This window comes from Megalobrama amblycephala, linkage group LG21, assembly GCF_018812025.1.
Source record: "Megalobrama amblycephala isolate DHTTF-2021 linkage group LG21, ASM1881202v1, whole genome shotgun sequence".
NCBI classification, from domain to species: Eukaryota; Metazoa; Chordata; class Actinopteri; order Cypriniformes; family Xenocyprididae; genus Megalobrama; species Megalobrama amblycephala.
In genome coordinates, this window is record NC_063064.1 from 31,544,970 (window position 1) to 31,562,702 (window position 17,733).

Consider the following 17,733-nt stretch of genomic DNA (forward strand, 5'->3'; position numbering starts at 1 on the left):
AAGCAGATCTATCTTTATTCCCATAATAACAGTTATGCTGTAGACAGGTGCTTATATTCATTTTGTGCCCGTCTGAATTTTCCATTCAGTTCGATGTAGTCCACTTTATTTGCATGACAAACTGTTCCATAAACCTTCTCTCAGTCCGTCTCTCAGTGAGATGGATTCTGTCTGTCTCTGTCTGTCTCTTCCCCCAGTGCGATTTGTTTGCTAAGCACATTTCACATCTCTCTGTCATCACTTCACGTATCGACCAATGAAGAAATAAATCAAATGTGCACATCAACTCAACAGCGCCAAGTGCATCTTATATTAAGATCAGTTTACAGGCTTTAATGCAGAATTCAGACGCTCAACTCCAGCGCTGCTTCAAAAGAAAATCAGGCATGTTCAGATTTACATGCAGCCTTTTCAAACTCAGCAAGTCACAATGTAAAAGAATTAATAACAACATAATGCACACATTCTGAGGAGATTAGCATACTTGGGCTTGTCAAAACAAATCAATGATTCAATTACACATGCAAACATCTCAATTGCATTAGTCCACTTCATAGTCTAACGCTCTTCGACTGACAAGCGCCCGATAAATGACAATTATACAGCTGGGAATTTCAAATAATCAATTCTGACCCGGGTCAATGGTAAGCCACTTAACGCAGAGGTGCTAATCAATGACGATGACATTACAGTCCCGCGTTATAGACTGACAAATAATCCAGGTTCACATCATGATGTTAAAGGATGTTTCGGTGCATTTGCACATTATGCATGTATGTTTGGGTGGGGGATGAGAAGCTGAGCCGTGTCCCGAGAGAGTGTGTTCATATTACATGCGCTCGCATCAAAACACAACGATGCTGTGCATGAATAAATGACTGTCAAACTGAATACAGGCGCGCTAAAAATATGGTTAAAATAATAAATAATCAAAGCTTCCTTGCAGTCCCAGGAAGGGATTGTGCCATTGAAACGGTACACAAAGGTTAATCTTCTAATGTGTGTGGGGGTCAAATTCAGGCTCAGCCTTCAGCTTTAGCTGTCAGAGGGACATGAGGCCTTATCTTCAGCTCAACCCGACACACGCTGCGCTGAACACGTGCTCAGTTTCTTACAATCTTCTGTGGTTCTTCAGAACTCCACATGCTGAGAGTTTGAGACCCGTTTAGAGACACACATGTTCACTGCAGTCATGTGCTGCTAGACTTTGTTTATCTTCACGAGAGCATGCTGGGGGACGCAGAAAGCAGCTCTTCGACACAATAACTGAGTAAATATGGTTTTAGGGTGTACTGTTCATTTCTAAAGACCACTGCACACATCAGTCTGAAAGCTGCTTTGACTTCATATCAGTATGGAAGCTTGTTTCTGCCACAGAATGAAAAGGTAATTACAACCTTTTTCCAACAATTCTGAGAAGAAGAGTCCAAATTTTGAGATAAAAAGTTGCAATTACCTTTATAATTTTTTTTATTCTACGGCGAATACAAAAAACAGAATCGCGGGAAAAAAAGTTAGAATCACAGGATGTAAACTTAGAATTCTGAATAAAAGTCAGAATTGCGGGATGTAAACAAGGAAAAAAGTTAGAATCGCGGGATGTAAACTTAGAATTTCGAATAAAAGTCAGAATTGCGGGACGTAAACTTAGAATTCCAAGGAAAAAAGTCAGAATTGTGGGATGTAAACTTAGAATTCCGAATAAAAGTCAGAATTGCGGGACGTAAACTTAGAATTCCAAGGAAAAAAGTCAGAATTGTGGGATGTAAACTTAGAATTCCGAATAAAAGTCAGAATTGCGGGACGTAAACTTAGAATTCCAAGGAAAAAAGTCAGAATTGCGGGATGTAAACTTAGAATTCCGAATAAAAGTCAGAATTACGGGATGTAAACTTAGAATTCCAAATAAAAGTCAGAATTGTGGGACGTAAACTTAGAATTCCAAGGAAAAAAGTCAGAATTGCGAGATGTAAACTTAGAATTCCGAATAAAAGTCAGAATTGCGGGATGTAAACTTAGAATTCCAAGGAAAAAAGTCAGAATTGCGAGATGTAAACAAGGAAAAAAGTCAGAATTGAGGGATGTAAATTTAGAATTCTGAATAAAAGTTAGAATTGCGGGATGTAAACTTAGAATTCCGAATAAAAGTCAGAATTGCAGGATGTAAACTTAGAATTCCAAGGAAAAAAGTCAGAATTGCGGGATGTAAACAAGGAAAAAAAGTCAGAATTGCGGGATGTAAACTTAGAATTCTGAATAAAAGTCAGAATTGCGGGATGTAAACAAGGAAAAAAGTCAGAATTGTGGGATGTAAACGTAGAATTCCGAATAAAAGTCAGAATTGCAGGACGTAAACTTAGAATTCCAAGGAAAAAAGTCAGAATTGCGGGATGTAAACTTAGAATTCCGAATAAAAGTCAGAATTGCAGGATGTAAACGTAGAATTCCGAATAAAAGTCAGAATTGCGGGACGTAAACTTAGAATTCCAAGGAAAAAAGTCAGATTTGCGAGATGTAAACTTAGAATTCCGAATAAAAGTCAGAATTGCGGGATGTAAACTTAGAATTCCAAATAAAAGTCAGAATTGTGGGATGTAAACTTAGAATTCAAAGGAAAAAAATCAGAATTGCCAGATGTAAACTTCGAATTCCAAGGAAAAAAGTCAGAATTGCGAGATATAAACTTAGAATTCCGAATAAAAGTCAGAATTGCGGGATGTAAACTTAGAATTCCAAGGAAAAAAGTCAGAATTGCGAGATGTAAACTTAGAATTCCGAATTAAAGTCAGAATTGCGGGATGTAAACTTAGAATTCCAAGGAAAAAAGTCAGAATTGCGAGATGTAAACTTAGAATTCCGAATAAAAGTCAGAATTGCGGGATGTAAACTTAGAATTCCGAGGAAAAAAGTCAGAATTGCGAGATGTAAACTTAGAATTCCAAATAAAAGTCAGAATTGTGGGACGTAAACTTAGAATTCCAAGGAAAAAAGTCAGAATTGCGAGATGTAAACTTAGAATTCCGAATAAAAGTCAGAATTGCGGGATGTAAACTTAGAATTCCAAGGAAAAAAGTCAGAATTGCGAGATGTAAACAAGGAAAAAAGTCAGAATTGAGGGATGTAAATTTAGAATTCTGAATAAAAGTTAGAATTGCGGGATGTAAACTTAGAATTCCGAATAAAAGTCAGAATTGCAGGATGTAAACTTAGAATTCCAAGGAAAAAAGTCAGAATTGCGGGATGTAAACAAGGAAAAAAGTCAGAATTGCGGGATGTAAACTTAGAATTCTGAATAAAAGTCAGAATTGCGGGATGTAAACAAGGAAAAAAGTCAGAATTGTGGGATGTAAACGTAGAATTCCGAATAAAAGTCAGAATTGCAGGACGTAAACTTAGAATTCCAAGGAAAAAAGTCAGAATTGCGGGATGTAAACTTAGAATTCCGAATAAAAGTCAGAATTGCAGGATGTAAACGTAGAATTCCGAATAAAAGTCAGAATTGCGGGACGTAAACTTAGAATTCCAAGGAAAAAAGTCAGATTTGCGAGATGTAAACTTAGAATTCCGAATAAAAGTCAGAATTGCGGGATGTAAACTTAGAATTCCAAATAAAAGTCAGAATTGTGGGATGTAAACTTAGAATTCAAAGGAAAAAAATCAGAATTGCCAGATGTAAACTTCGAATTCCAAGGAAAAAAGTCAGAATTGCGAGATATAAACTTAGAATTCCGAATAAAAGTCAGAATTGCGGGATGTAAACTTAGAATTCCAAGGAAAAAAGTCAGAATTGCGAGATGTAAACTTAGAATTCCGAATTAAAGTCAGAATTGCGGGATGTAAACTTAGAATTCCAAGGAAAAAAGTCAGAATTGCGAGATGTAAACTTAGAATTCCGAATAAAAGTCAGAATTGCGGGATGTAAACTTAGAATTCCGAGGAAAAAAGTCAGAATTGCGAGATGTAAACTTAGAATTCCAAATAAAACTCATAATTGCGGGATGTAAACTTAGAATTCCGAGGAAAAAAGTCAGAATTGCAAGATGTAAACTTAGAATTCCGAGGAAAAAAGTCAGAATTGCGAGATGTAAACTTAGAATTCTGAGGAAACAAAAACAGAACTGCGAGACTAAAAAGTTGCAATTACCAGAGTTTTTATTCCGTAGTGGAGGAAAACAAAACAGAATTGCGAGATGTAAACACAGAATTCTGAGGAAAAAAGTCAGAATTGCGAGATAAGAAGTTATAGTTAGGCTATATTTATATATGACATCATGGTCCCATGAGGCGACATTTCCTTCATTTGTACGTTTCTACATATAGCGGAATGACAATAAAGCTCACGTGTCTTGTCTTGACATAAAGCTGACTATAAACTCACAATGTGAGGAAAAGTCACAATTACCTTTTTTATTTTTTATTCCATGGCAGAAACAAGCTTTTCAATGGCAAACTCTGCATACGATCAAATAATCAAGGCCAACAATAGCAAATAATACAGTAGAATGCTCCATTCTCACCTACTGCTTCTAGTTGGTCCATCATGCTGACAGCTTCTGATGCTCCTTACAGAAAATACACGCAGACGCACGTGTCTCTCTCTCTCTCTCTCTCTCTCTCGGGTATCTCTGGAGGCCAGGCTTTTGGCTGAAGGGCTGTAGTTAAAGCGATGGGGGAAGGTTGAGGACTATCTAACCCCTCTGTGTTCCCTAGTCAACAGGAAGTCAAGAGGTATACATCTGTCACAGGCTTGATAACACAAGCCCCCCGCTGCCCCCAAAACTGGCCCGAAGCAAACTGCCCTTCAAAGCAGGAAGATTATGAAGATTGTATTACACTGTAAACAATGATTTTTACAAGTTTGAAACAATGATTATTAGGGTATGTTACAAGAAAATACTAGTTCAGTCTTCATACTTCAAAATGTCACAATCACCTAAATGTGAATGCAACTTAAGAATGATTATTTGCAAATTTAGCGAATGTAATTTTTGCATTTATCCCCAGTAACCAGTGAAAACATGACCCATGATGCACTGATGCTCTGGGCATTAATTCACAGATATAATGAACAGAAGTGACCCTGAATTCACAGCTCTGACCAGTCAAGCCCCTCCTCCCGCCTGTGACACAAAGAGGTGGGCGGGGCCCTGTAATGATTGACAGGTCTCCCACGGGGCTGGTGCATTTCTGTGGTGCTAAGCTGTAAATCAATGCTGCTTTAAAGTGCTGATCACAGCATTTGGATTAAAATCCAGCGGATCTGAAGCTGGAGGCGCTACAGACGGACAGGAGAGGTCTCAGGTGACATATTCAATGATCACAGCAGACAATGTGATCTTTTTAGATGTGGTAAACAGGTCAGGGAAGAGCTGTCAGACGATCTGGTTACTGAATACAACAGACGCCACCTAGAGGTGAGAGGTGTCGATGATGAATACTAAAATATTGCCTACTGTTGCTCAGAAATAGTGTGTGCAATAGTACAGTGATAAAATGCTACAGCATCACATGACCTCATTTATTTCATTAAGTTATCAACTTAGCAGTGTTATTAATGTTAACTAATACCATTAAAAATATTTCTGTTCATTTAAATAAAATAATATAAATATATATTTAATTTTATTTATTTTTATATTATTTATCAATAATAATATTTATTTATTTATTTTTAATTTTATATTATATAAAATTATGTAAAATATAAAAAATTATAAAAAAAAATTAAACAAATTTTATTTCAGGTAGTTTAAGGTTTGTTTAGTTTAAGTTCATGAACTAAACTTATGATAATTAAAACTGAAGACATAATTTTTAAAAAATATAATTAAAATGACAAAAACAAAAATTTTTTATTAAAATGGAAAATATAAAAATTAATAAAATTTAAAATATTAATTTTAAATTTAAAATATTTTTATTAATTCAAAATATTGATAAAACTAAAATAATTTATTAATTATACTACTAAGATACATTATTTGCCATTTTAATTACATTTAAAGGTGCATTAATACAATATATTTTTATATATAAAATAATTGTATTTTTATATTTATTATTTATTATTAATAATAATAATAATAATAATAATATGTACTCATTTTTATATTTATTTATTTGATATAAAATGATATAAAATATTTAAAAAATAAACATTTTATTTCAGGTATTTGTAATTTTTGTTTAGTTTAAGTTCAAGTACTAAACTTATGATAAATAAAACTGAAGACATAATTTAAAAAATATATAATTACAATATCAAAAACAAAAAATTAACTAAAATGGAAAATATAAAAATTAATAAAATTTAAAATGTTCATTTTAAATTGTAAATATTTTTATTAATTCAAAATATTAATAAAAAATATAATAATATATTAATTATACTACTAAAATACATTATTTGCCATTAATGTATTTTAGTAGTATAATTAATATAATTCATACCAAAGGTGCATTAAGGAAATATTTTTAGATATATATCTATATAATAAAATATTTTTATTTTTATATTTATGCATAATAATAATAATAATATTTACTTATTTTTTAATATTTATTTATGTATTTCATATAAAATGATATAAAATATAAAAAAATTAACATTTTTATTTCAGGTAGTTGTCATTTTTGTTTAGTTTAAGTTGAAGTACTAAACTTACTATAACTAAAACTGAAGACATAATTAAAAAATAATTAAAATGACACACAAAAAAAATCAAAATATTAATAAAACTATATTAATTATAATAAAATGCCATTTTAATCACATTTAAAGGTGCATTAATATTTATTCCCAAATCAAATTACTGCCTCTTCTATATAAAAGAACCATACATTATATTCCCTGAGTGTCATAAACTGATAGAAAATAAATCTCAGTGAAGTGTGACATAAATCCTCATATCGATCAGTTTACTAAAAGAGTTTTTAAGACTCCATCCACCAAAACCATTGGTTTTCTGAGCCACACATGATAAAGCTCAGCTCTGATCAGCTGGTCATATCAGATCAGATCAGTGAGCCTGTGTCACTCTGAGTGTCTGGTGGCTGATGGGTACGTCACATTGCCCTGATGCTGCTGTGTTCTCTGCACAGGAAGCCATTTTGTGCCAGATCTGTGGCGGTGTGCAGGAGACAGCAGGTCTGATGAGCAGAAACAGCCTGACCAATGACAGATCAGTCTGCCTGAAAAACACTCAGACACACAGAGACACGCGCGAGAGCTGCCCGACCTCCCCTGCTTCAACACAAACATCCTCCTCCTCCTCTTTGTCTGTCTCTGCTTGTGTAACTGCTGCTTTTGGCTGTTGCCATTTTCGCAGCGCTCTGCTTTAAGTGATTTTCCTCTAATCAAGAAGACCATGTGACTCTCTGCATGAGAGCACAAACCTCTCCGCGCACAGACAGAAACTGGGAGAAAAAGAGAGATGTGAGTGTGTGATCACACATTTCAGCCAAAATCTGATTTGATGATTAAAATCAAACATTTTCATCCACTTTCATAAATGGAAATAAATCAGATGTGATTTCTGTGTGACTTTTTGTTAATAACTATTATATATTAACTATTACAGTATTAATAATATAAACACACACTCTCAGCCATGGATGGAGACCACACAGGAGAGACACACACACACACAGAGGAATGTAAACACACACGTTTCACTGCTTTACTGAGGACATCTCAGGTTTTAAAGTGGCGGTGATGATATTTACTATAACCTCACTGATATCATGACTGGCTGATTTATGAGTGAGGCGCACTTTAAATCTCCTGAAGTCATGCAGTCATGTATTTTCCATCCGACCACAATCCCACAATCCCCACAGACAGAATCTGAGCTTCTACTGAATTACAAAACATAAACTCAACAGCCCATGAAGTTACAAAACCACAAATCAGTCCGAATCCTCACGCAAATCAATAAATCCATATGCACACGCTCAGGTTTCTGCTGTAAGAGAGCGATTCCCGTTTGACTGACAGCTGCTGAACGCGTCTGGATTCACAGCCGCTCGAATAACCCGCCGATTCTGATACGTGTGAAAATGAATTTAATGCTCCATAAAGCTGCAGACGTGATCTTGTGCAGGAAGGAAACAGAGAGTCTGAACTGTAGAAGAGGTTAATGAGACTCACTTTACTTCTGTAATGTGATGATTTCTACATTACTGTTTACATTTATGAATTTAGCAGATCCAAAAGAGGAACAAACGCAATCCATAAATTTATTATTTATTAAAATGTCCTGATAATTTACTCTCCTCCATGTCATCCAAGATGTTCATGTCTTTCTTTCTTCAGTGGAAAAGAAATGAAGGAAAACATTCCAGGATTTTTCTCCATATAGTGGACTTCACTGGGGTTCAACGGGTTGAAGGTCCAAATGTCAGTTTCAGTGCAGCTTCAAAGAGCTCTACATGATCCCAGACGAGGAATAAGAGTCTTATCTAGAGAAACCATCACTCATTTTCTAAAAAAAATAAACATTATATAGTTTTTAACCACAAATGCTCGTCTTGCACTGCTCTGTGATGCTCCACGCATGACGTAATCATGTTGGAAAGGTCACGCGTGACGTAGACGGAAGTACCGATCCAGTGTTTACAAAGTGAATGTCAAAGACTAAGTCAAAAGAAGGTAAAACAACAATGACGGACGATCTTGAAGTTGGAAAAGAAATTGAGATGGAGTTTTTCGCCCTACTTCCACCTTCGTCACGCGTGACCTTTCCAACATGATTACGTCATGCGTGGAGCATCACAGAGCAGTGCAAGACGAGCATTTGTGCTTAAAAACTATATATTTTTAGTAAATGTCTGATGGTTTCTCTAGATGAGACTCTTATTCCTCGTCTGGGATCATGTAGAGCTCTTTGAAGCTGCACTGAAACTGACATTTGGACCTTCAACCCGTTGAACCCCAGTGAAGTCCACTATATGGAGAAAAATCCTGGAATCTTTTCCTTAATTTCATTTCCACTGAAGAAAGAAAGACATGAACATCTTGGATGACATGGAGGAGAGTAAATTATCATTCTGAAGTGAACTAATCCTTTAAAATGCAGAGCAGGAATTGATTTGAGTGTGGAGGACTTTCTTCTCATTTAAACTCCTCATACTCATGATATTCTCTAGGCTCAACAATGTTCAGCAATTATATTTATGTACTGTAAATACAGTAAAATAGCATTTAAAGTCCCCTCAAAGAGAGAGAAAAAGAATCATCAGATGCACTGCAAAAATGCATTTCTTACTTTTTTAGTATTTTTGTCTTGTTTCCAGTCCAAATATCTAAAGACTTTTAAATCAAGATGCATTTACTAGACAAATAATAAAAAATAAAATCAAAATTAAGTGATTTTTTGCTTAAAACAAGATAAATTATCTGCCAATGGAGTAAGAAAAATAATCAAAATTATTTTTCCTTAACCCATAATTTTGCTTGTTTTAAGCAAAAACTCACCTTTTTTTCAGAAAACAAGACATTAGATCTTTACTTGTCAAATAAATGCATCTTCATGCAAGATTTTATAGATATTTGGACAAAAACACTGAGTAAGAAAAGCAGTTTTGGCAGTGTGTGAACAGAAACGGATGATCTAACGGCTCCGAACACATCCGACACGCTGTAAACACGCAAGACATGAAAGATCTGGAGGGCCGTTTGACCCCTGAGAGCCTCCGTCTAAATGAAACACATCGTCTGTGTTTGGATCAGACACATTTATCATCACTTTGGAGGAGCTTAAAAAGTTCAAATCAGCGAAAAACACAGACAGTTTTCATAGAAAAGAAGCCGAGTGTCACCTGACCACTTGTTGATTTATACATCAAGGCCCGTTCACACCAAGAACGGGAACTATGATAGCGATGATTTCGTTGTGTTTGTTGCAGTTTTGTCGCTTTAAAATTCTGATTGTTGTCCAGCGATATCTGCTATTCTTTTATATACGTTCTTGGTGTGACAATACCGTTCGCCTCCGCAAACACATAAATTATATCAAGTAAACTCTCTTCTGTAAGCACATCTGTGATGTGACAGAAAAGCGTTTGATGTTAAACACGTGTGACCATCACACGGCAGGGGTCGGCTTTTAAACGCAGCTTGACCTTTAGCCTCTAATCAAGCCACTTCAGAAACTCCTTTGATTTATCCCTTCGTTCCTCTTTCTGCTCCACGTCGAACACAAAATCTTCATTTCCCAACTCAGAAATTTAGGCCACGAAAGCTCCAGCCGATGGAAAACCTCGGCCGTAAATGTCACCAACGCAAACCAGCTGTTTGAGCAAATTAAACCCCCTCCATTTTCCCCATCATCCCGCACTTCAAACGCTGCAAAAGTCAAACGTCAGAACGCGGGCAGCCATGTTTACGTGCGCATCTGAACCTGCTGTCCTCTCCGTATGTCACCGCAGCGCGGCGGAGCCTTACCGGGACACGCGCAGCCTCCCACGGACATCTTCTCACATGCCCGTCGCCGGAGCCGCCGCAGCAGAACGCTGGAATGGTGCCGTTGAGATTCTCCTGCGCTGTTGCTCCGGACCACCGCGGCTGCTGCTGCTCACATGGGCGTCTGTTTTCCACACACACACACACACACACACACACACACTGAGAGCGAGAGAGGGAGGAGAGAGAGAGAGAGGGAAAGGTTAAAAAAAGAACAAGCACAAAGGAATGAGAGCAGAGAGACGGAGACGCGGGGAGTTGCAGTTCGCTCGCTCTCATTAGTGTGCAGATAGCAGCGCTGCTGGAGAGAGAGAGAGAGAGAGACGTAATCTCTGACTGCCTTTGGTTTATTTACTACAATATATATTCATGTTCCAGTATAATTTGATATTTACAGTTTCCAGGTCAAAGGTATATGGATCAACATTTACATGACATCATCAAGAAGCACCTGATTAATCATCTGATTCATTATTTGATATGCTAAATAAATAATCAATTTTATACATTGATTGCATGCAGGAATATTATAGTTAAATAAATTCAAAACTATATATATAAAAAAACAATTGTTGCTTGAAATAAAATAAACTTTAACTGAAATAAAACTAAAACTTATTTTATTTCAGCTAGATGTCATGGCAATATTTCTCATTTTCATTGTTTAATATGAAAATTACTAAAACTTTAACTAAAATGAAAATGAAAACAAAAAATCTAACTAAAATAATATAAACTATAATATTATCTCCATGATACTAAAACACACACACACATCAGTGAGACTACAGGTCATCAGAGGTCACGACTGTTGTACCTGCAGATGTTTCCCGTTAAACATCTCACATCTGACCCCAGAGATTCACTCTTCACTAAGCCCCGCCTTTAAAGCAGTACTGACCAATAGGACTTCAGCAACTGTTGCTGACTGGAGAGATCAACAATGACTGACTGTGTCCTGGCCACTAATATCCACAAACCCTAAAACTTTCTGACTATTTCCAGTTTTTGAAACCATATCTTTAACGTGGTCTCAGACTTTTGCTCCCCGCTGTATATAGTGAGTTATTATATATATATATATATATATTATAATTGCAATAAGATGGGCTGGTAAAAGCTGGGGGGCAAAGAAATAAGTATAAATATATAATAAAATATCAAAGAAATATTTAAAATATTAAAACTATTTTTAAAAATTTGTTGGGAAAAAATTAAAATACATATATAATAAAAAATAAAAAAAATGCATGTATACTAAAAATAGAAATTACAAAATAAATCTTTAAAATATTAAATTAAAAATATTAAAATATTATATTATTTGTTGGGCAGACAAATAAAAGAACATGCATACTAAAAATATAAATTAATAAAGAAATATTAAAATAATAAGTATTTTAAAATATTTGGGGGGGCTAAGCAATAAAAATACACATACAAAAATTAATTAATAACGATATTTCAAAAATATTTAAATATAAAATATTTAAAATATTTGGAGGGTAAAACAATTAAAATAAATACATGCTAAAATCATTAACAATTACATATTTAAAATATTAAAATAAAAAAATGATTGGCAAAAAAATTAAAATACATGCATGCTAAAAATATTAATTGATAAAGAAATATTATATATTATAAGTATTTAAAAATATTTGGGGAGCAAAACAATAAAAATACACATATACAATAATTTATAATTAATATTAAAATAAATATTTTAAAATATTTGGTTGGTAAAATAATTAAAATAAATATATGCTTAAAAATAAATAATTAAATATTTAAAATAAAAATATTTTAAATTATTTGGTGGACAAAAATATAAAAATATATACTAAAAATAAATATTTTAAAATAAAAATACATGTATACTAAAAATAATAATTAAAGAAATATAAAAATAATACGTATTTAAAAAATGTTTGGGAGCGAAAACAATAAAAATACATATCTACAAGAAAATATTAATAAAGATATATTTAAAAATATTAAAATAAAAATATATTTTAAAATATTTGTCGAGTAAAAAAATGAAAATAAATATATGCTCAAATATAATTAATAATGAAATATTTAAAATATTAAAACATATAAAATACCTTAAAATATTTGATGGGCAAAAAAATAAAAATATGCAACAAAATAATTAATAATTAAATATATCCAAAAAAAATAATAATAATTTTTATTTAAAATATTATTTTCCCACCCTGTCAGTATGACACGAACACAAGCTCTCTCAGTCCAGTGCTGCTGGAGACAGTGGAATGGAGCTCATTACAGGAGAAACAGAGGGGGGGTTCACTCACAGAGGGCACCGTCACCATGGCAATGTGGCAGATCACACTAGCAGGATCACACACACACATAAACACTGTACTGACACACACACACACACACACACACACACACGTGTTTGCTCTTGATAGACAACCACTGAAATGACAAATCAATTTGACCTCAACACAAACACACAGTATGAAGTCATTATGATTGAATTCATACTCTGTAATCTTTTAATTAGGGCTGCTCGATTACAACGAAAATCTAAATTACGATTATTTCGGTCAATACTGAAATCATTGATTGATATCAGTCAATATTAGATATATTAGTTGATATTGTATATCTAATGCTCATCTAGCATATCCAGTTGTTATGTGGGTTGAATTCAAATCAAATATTAACATTATTGCCCAAACCACTTCTGAATAGGATGTCTACTTCATAAATATTATGAAAATTATGGAATATATGGTTCTGATCGCCATATATGGAAATGGGTGTGTCCTTATATCATCACCAGTGGAGCCTGGATGTCATCTAGTGGAAAAGTTTGGTACTGCACCCAAAAAATTCTTACTGAAAGTTAATTTTTTGAGATATCAACCTAAAATTTGGCACAAAACTTGTTCAGGTGTTTGGATTTGATTTTCTTGTAGTTTTAGAGTTGCATGTTCTGTAAAGAAACTTAGCATGTTAAAATACATATTTTATTTTTAAAAAAATCCTATTTTCATAAACTTAAACTTCTATAAGTCTTAAAATTTCACTTTTGTAACTTTTTTTAAAGGGTTAGTTCACCTAAAAATTAAATTTCTGTCAATAATTATTCATGCTCATATCGTTCCACACCCGTAAGACTTTCGTTCATCTTCAGAACACAAATTAAGATATTTTTGATGAAATCCGTGTTTACATCCAAACGCCGGCTCAGTCAAGCTGATCATGTGACACATGCGTGTGATGCTGATGCAGGAGCCGGCCAATAATGAGTCGGCGTTCTGACGATGAACCTGGAAGCGCTGGATGTAAACAACGTATGAGAATGACACAGAAGAGAAGAGATTGTTGAATAAAGTCGTTATTTTTATTTTGTTTTTGCGCACAAAAAGTATTCTTGGCTCTTCATAACATTAAGGTTGAACCACTGCAGTCACATGACTGTTTTAACAATGTCTTTAGTTCCTTTCTGGACCTTGAGAGTGTTGATTATATGGACGAGTCTCTCGGATTTCATCAAAAATATCTTAATTTGTGTTCTGAAGATGAATGAAGGTCTTACGGGTGTGGAACGACATGAGGGAGAGGAATTAATGACAGAAATTACATTTTCAGGTGAACTAACGATTTAACTTCTGTAATAATCGGTGAAGATTCCTCTTTAAAAATACACCAAACTTCACTCTGTGCTCCGAAGTATTAAAGATTTATAACAAATTATATTTGGAAAATATTATTCATGGCAAGAGCCGTGTCGTACATTTCCTACAAGTTACACAAGAGTTGCATATATTCAATAAAATCTAAACCAAACAAAATATAGAAAAATACACAGTTACACGAGATGTTTTACATTTACATATGACAAAAAACCTAAAACTGTGTGTGTGTGTGTGTGTGTGTGTGTGTGTGTGTGTGTGTGTGTGCAGTCGTGTACCTGAGCAAATGATCTTTTTCAAAGCCGGTTGTCTCTCTCTCTCATGTGGTTCTGTCAGTTTCTCTGTATTTCTGCGCACACAGTCAGGTTCTCCTCTTCTGACAGAAAGACACTCTTCATCAGCTGTTTCCTTCTTACTCTTACTCAGCTCTATAAAGTCTGTTCTGGGATCAGATGATTGCACACGACTGAGCAGCGTTTAGTGCTGTAGTAACTAGGCTGGCGTCCTGCTGGCAAAGTCTGATGGGGTGTCAGGTTAAAGGTCAGGGGTTGTCTATGTTGACTGATGTTCTCTGCAGACCGTGTGCAAATACAGAAAACACTCACACAGGCATTTCATATAAACTGACATGATAAATAACAAACCATGAAATTAAAATTCAATTCTTATTTTTGATGGAATATTGCAGTGTTTATTGTAAATGATTTATCAGGTCACATCATTATTGTGTTAAATTCATGTTCCTCGTAATCTTGAATCAGAATAACTTCCCCTCCCTCTTCTCTTCTCTGATGATGAGGGCGGGGCAACCTGTCACTCACGTGAGATCCACCAATAGCAAACCACAACCATCCAATCAATTCCAAAAGCTACATTTGTTCTTGTTTGCAAAGCGTTTCTCCCGGATATACGGTGCAATAAACTTTCAAGTCAACTTATATAAGTAAATATTATTTATATCAAAATATATGCCTTTCATCATTTCTACCCATTAACAAAGGGAATTAATGTTAATACACTAGTTGTGTATGTTTTATTTAAATCTAGTATTTTGCACATGTGTCTGTGATGAGGCATGGGTTAGAAAATCACCTGATATAAAATCAATGGAAGTCTATGCAATGTCTTCACTAATATTGTGAAACAACTGTGTGTGTTTTCTCTCTTCTACGTTTCATTTGAGAGGTTCTCTGGGTTTCCTGCCAAGTTCTGAGAGGCCACCGATACGGGAAAAGAGGGAAGAGGAGGGTGAATCGAGAGAGAGAGAAATCAAGGAATCTCTGTGACCTGTGACTGCTGCGCATCGTCTGTTTGAGGCGAGCGGATCTACCTGTGCGTGTCCAGATAATGGAGATCTCTCTGGAGAAACGGCAGCAGGAGGCGGGGGTCTGGATAGATCCGGAAGGTGACCCACTTTCACGGAGCTCCCTTCTGCTTCACAAGACACGCTGCTGGCCCCGTTTCAAACAACACGCGGCTCTGAGAGAGAGAGAACTGAAATAAGACACAGGATCTGAACACCTAAGAATAAAGGTCTGCTGACTCTGGAAAACAGTATTCTTCTTGTTCTTTGAGTAGAGGAGTTTGATGTTTTCTGCAGTCAATCCACAACATTTATTCAAATTACACTGATTGTGCTCATTAGCTCATTAACTAAATCCCTGATATTCAAATTACAGCAAAATTATTTTCATGTTGCGGCCAAAACTAACATGACATACTAAGTCATGATTACGACAAAGTTATAATTATGAAAATAAAATGTTGAAATTATGATAAAAAGACAAAATTATGACTTTGTCATGGTTATGACTTTTTGTCAATTTCAACTTATGTCATAATCATGACTTTTTAACTTTGACTTAATAAGTTTCAACTTAGTATGTCATTTTTTACTTTTTGTCATAATTACGACACGAAAAAAAAAAAAAAAATTCTGACAGTCGTAATTATGACAAAGTTATAATTATGGAAATAAAATGTTGAAATTTTGAGATAAAAAGCCGAAATTATGACTTTGTCATAATAATGAATTTTATTAATTTTCGACTTTGTCATTTTTTACTTTTTGTCATAATTACGACATTAAAAAAAATAAAATTCTGACATACTAAGATATAATTATGACAAAGTTATAATTATGAAAATAAAATGTTGAAATTATGAGATTAAATTTAGAAATAATGACTGTCATAATAATGAATTTTATTAATTTTCGACTTAGTATGTCATTTTTTACTTTTTGTCAAACAATCTAATTCTGACATACTAAGATATAATTATGAGTTATAATTCTGAAAATAAAATGTTGAAATTATGAGATAAAAGCCTAAATTATGACTTTGTCATAATGACATTTATTAATTTTCGACTTTGTCATTTTTTTACTTTTTGTCATAATTACGACATTAAAAAAATCTGACATACTAAGATATAATTATGACAAAGTTATAATTATGAAAATAAAATGTTGAAATTATGACATTAAAATTAGAAATAATGACTGTCATAATAACTAATTTGATTAATTTTCGACTTAGTATGTCATTTTTTTCTTTTTGTCAAAAAATCTAATTCTGACATACTAAGACATAATTATGAATTATAATTCTGAAAATTAAATGTTGAAATTATGACATAAAAGCCTAAATTATGACACTGTCATAATAATGACTTTTATTAATTTTCAACTTAGTATGTAATTTTTTACTTTTTGTCATAACTGCGGCATAAAAAAACTAAATTCTGACATACTAAGATATAATAATGACAGTTATAATTCTGAAAATAAAATGTTGAAATTATGAGATAAAAGCCTAAATTATGACTTTGTCATAATAATGACTTTTATTAATTTTTCGACTTTGTCATTTTTTACTTTTTGTCATAATTACGACATAAAAAAATCTAATTCTGACATACTAAGATATATTTATGACAAAGTTATAATTATGAAAATAAAATGTTGAAATTATGAGATAAAAAGCCAAAATTATGACTTTGTCATAATAATGTCATTTTAACCATTTTGATTTAGTAGGCCCTATGTCATATGTCATAATTATGATGTTTTAAGTCATAATTTCGGCTTTTCATCTCATAAATATGACTTCTTATATCATAACTTCGACTTTTTATGTCATTATGATTTGCAAAAGTATATTTTTCTTATGTGGAGCAAATGTCTTCCATATTAACCTATACTTTACTGGAAAATAAGACATATTCATTCAAATGGTTATGTGAACAATAATATTATTGAAATGCAGAGTGAAGAAATTAACTTTATACTTTAAATAATCCATTATTTGGCCCCAATTAAAAACATGAAAGCTATCAGTCTTGACAGAAAATGAGTAATAAATCGTTGCCCTACCTGACAATATCGACCACTAGATGCCACTGTATTTCATCATCCTAATAATAAAAATCAAACCAAATGTGTAAAATAACAGTAATTATTTTAATTATAATTTAGAGTAGCGTAGTAACTCTTCACAGTAAATCAAACGGTTAAAGTAAAATCATGAGGCGACGCGAGTCGTTGCCTAGTAACTACAGCAAAGACCGTTGGTTGAAACGCATTCGAGCTGTCATTTT

The 17,733-nt window shown here is 33.6% G+C and overlaps 1 protein-coding gene across 1 annotated transcript in view; it reads right to left on the reverse strand.

The window, feature by feature from the left end:
- The window catches only part of ldb1b (LIM-domain binding 1b), a 36,543-nt gene extending 18,885 nt beyond the window's left edge, over positions 1 to 17,658 (reverse strand). The window contains exons 1-4 of the mRNA XM_048172373.1: positions 17,510 to 17,658; positions 15,464 to 15,612; positions 14,412 to 14,704; positions 10,445 to 10,624 (exon numbers count right to left, since the gene is read on the reverse strand). Coding sequence (XP_048028330.1) covers positions 10,445 to 10,472 — 28 coding nt within the window. The 5' untranslated portion in view covers positions 10,473 to 10,624; positions 14,412 to 14,704; positions 15,464 to 15,612; positions 17,510 to 17,658. The remainder of the gene's footprint in view (positions 1 to 10,444; positions 10,625 to 14,411; positions 14,705 to 15,463; positions 15,613 to 17,509) is intronic.
- Positions 17,659 to 17,733: the final 75 nt, after the last annotated feature.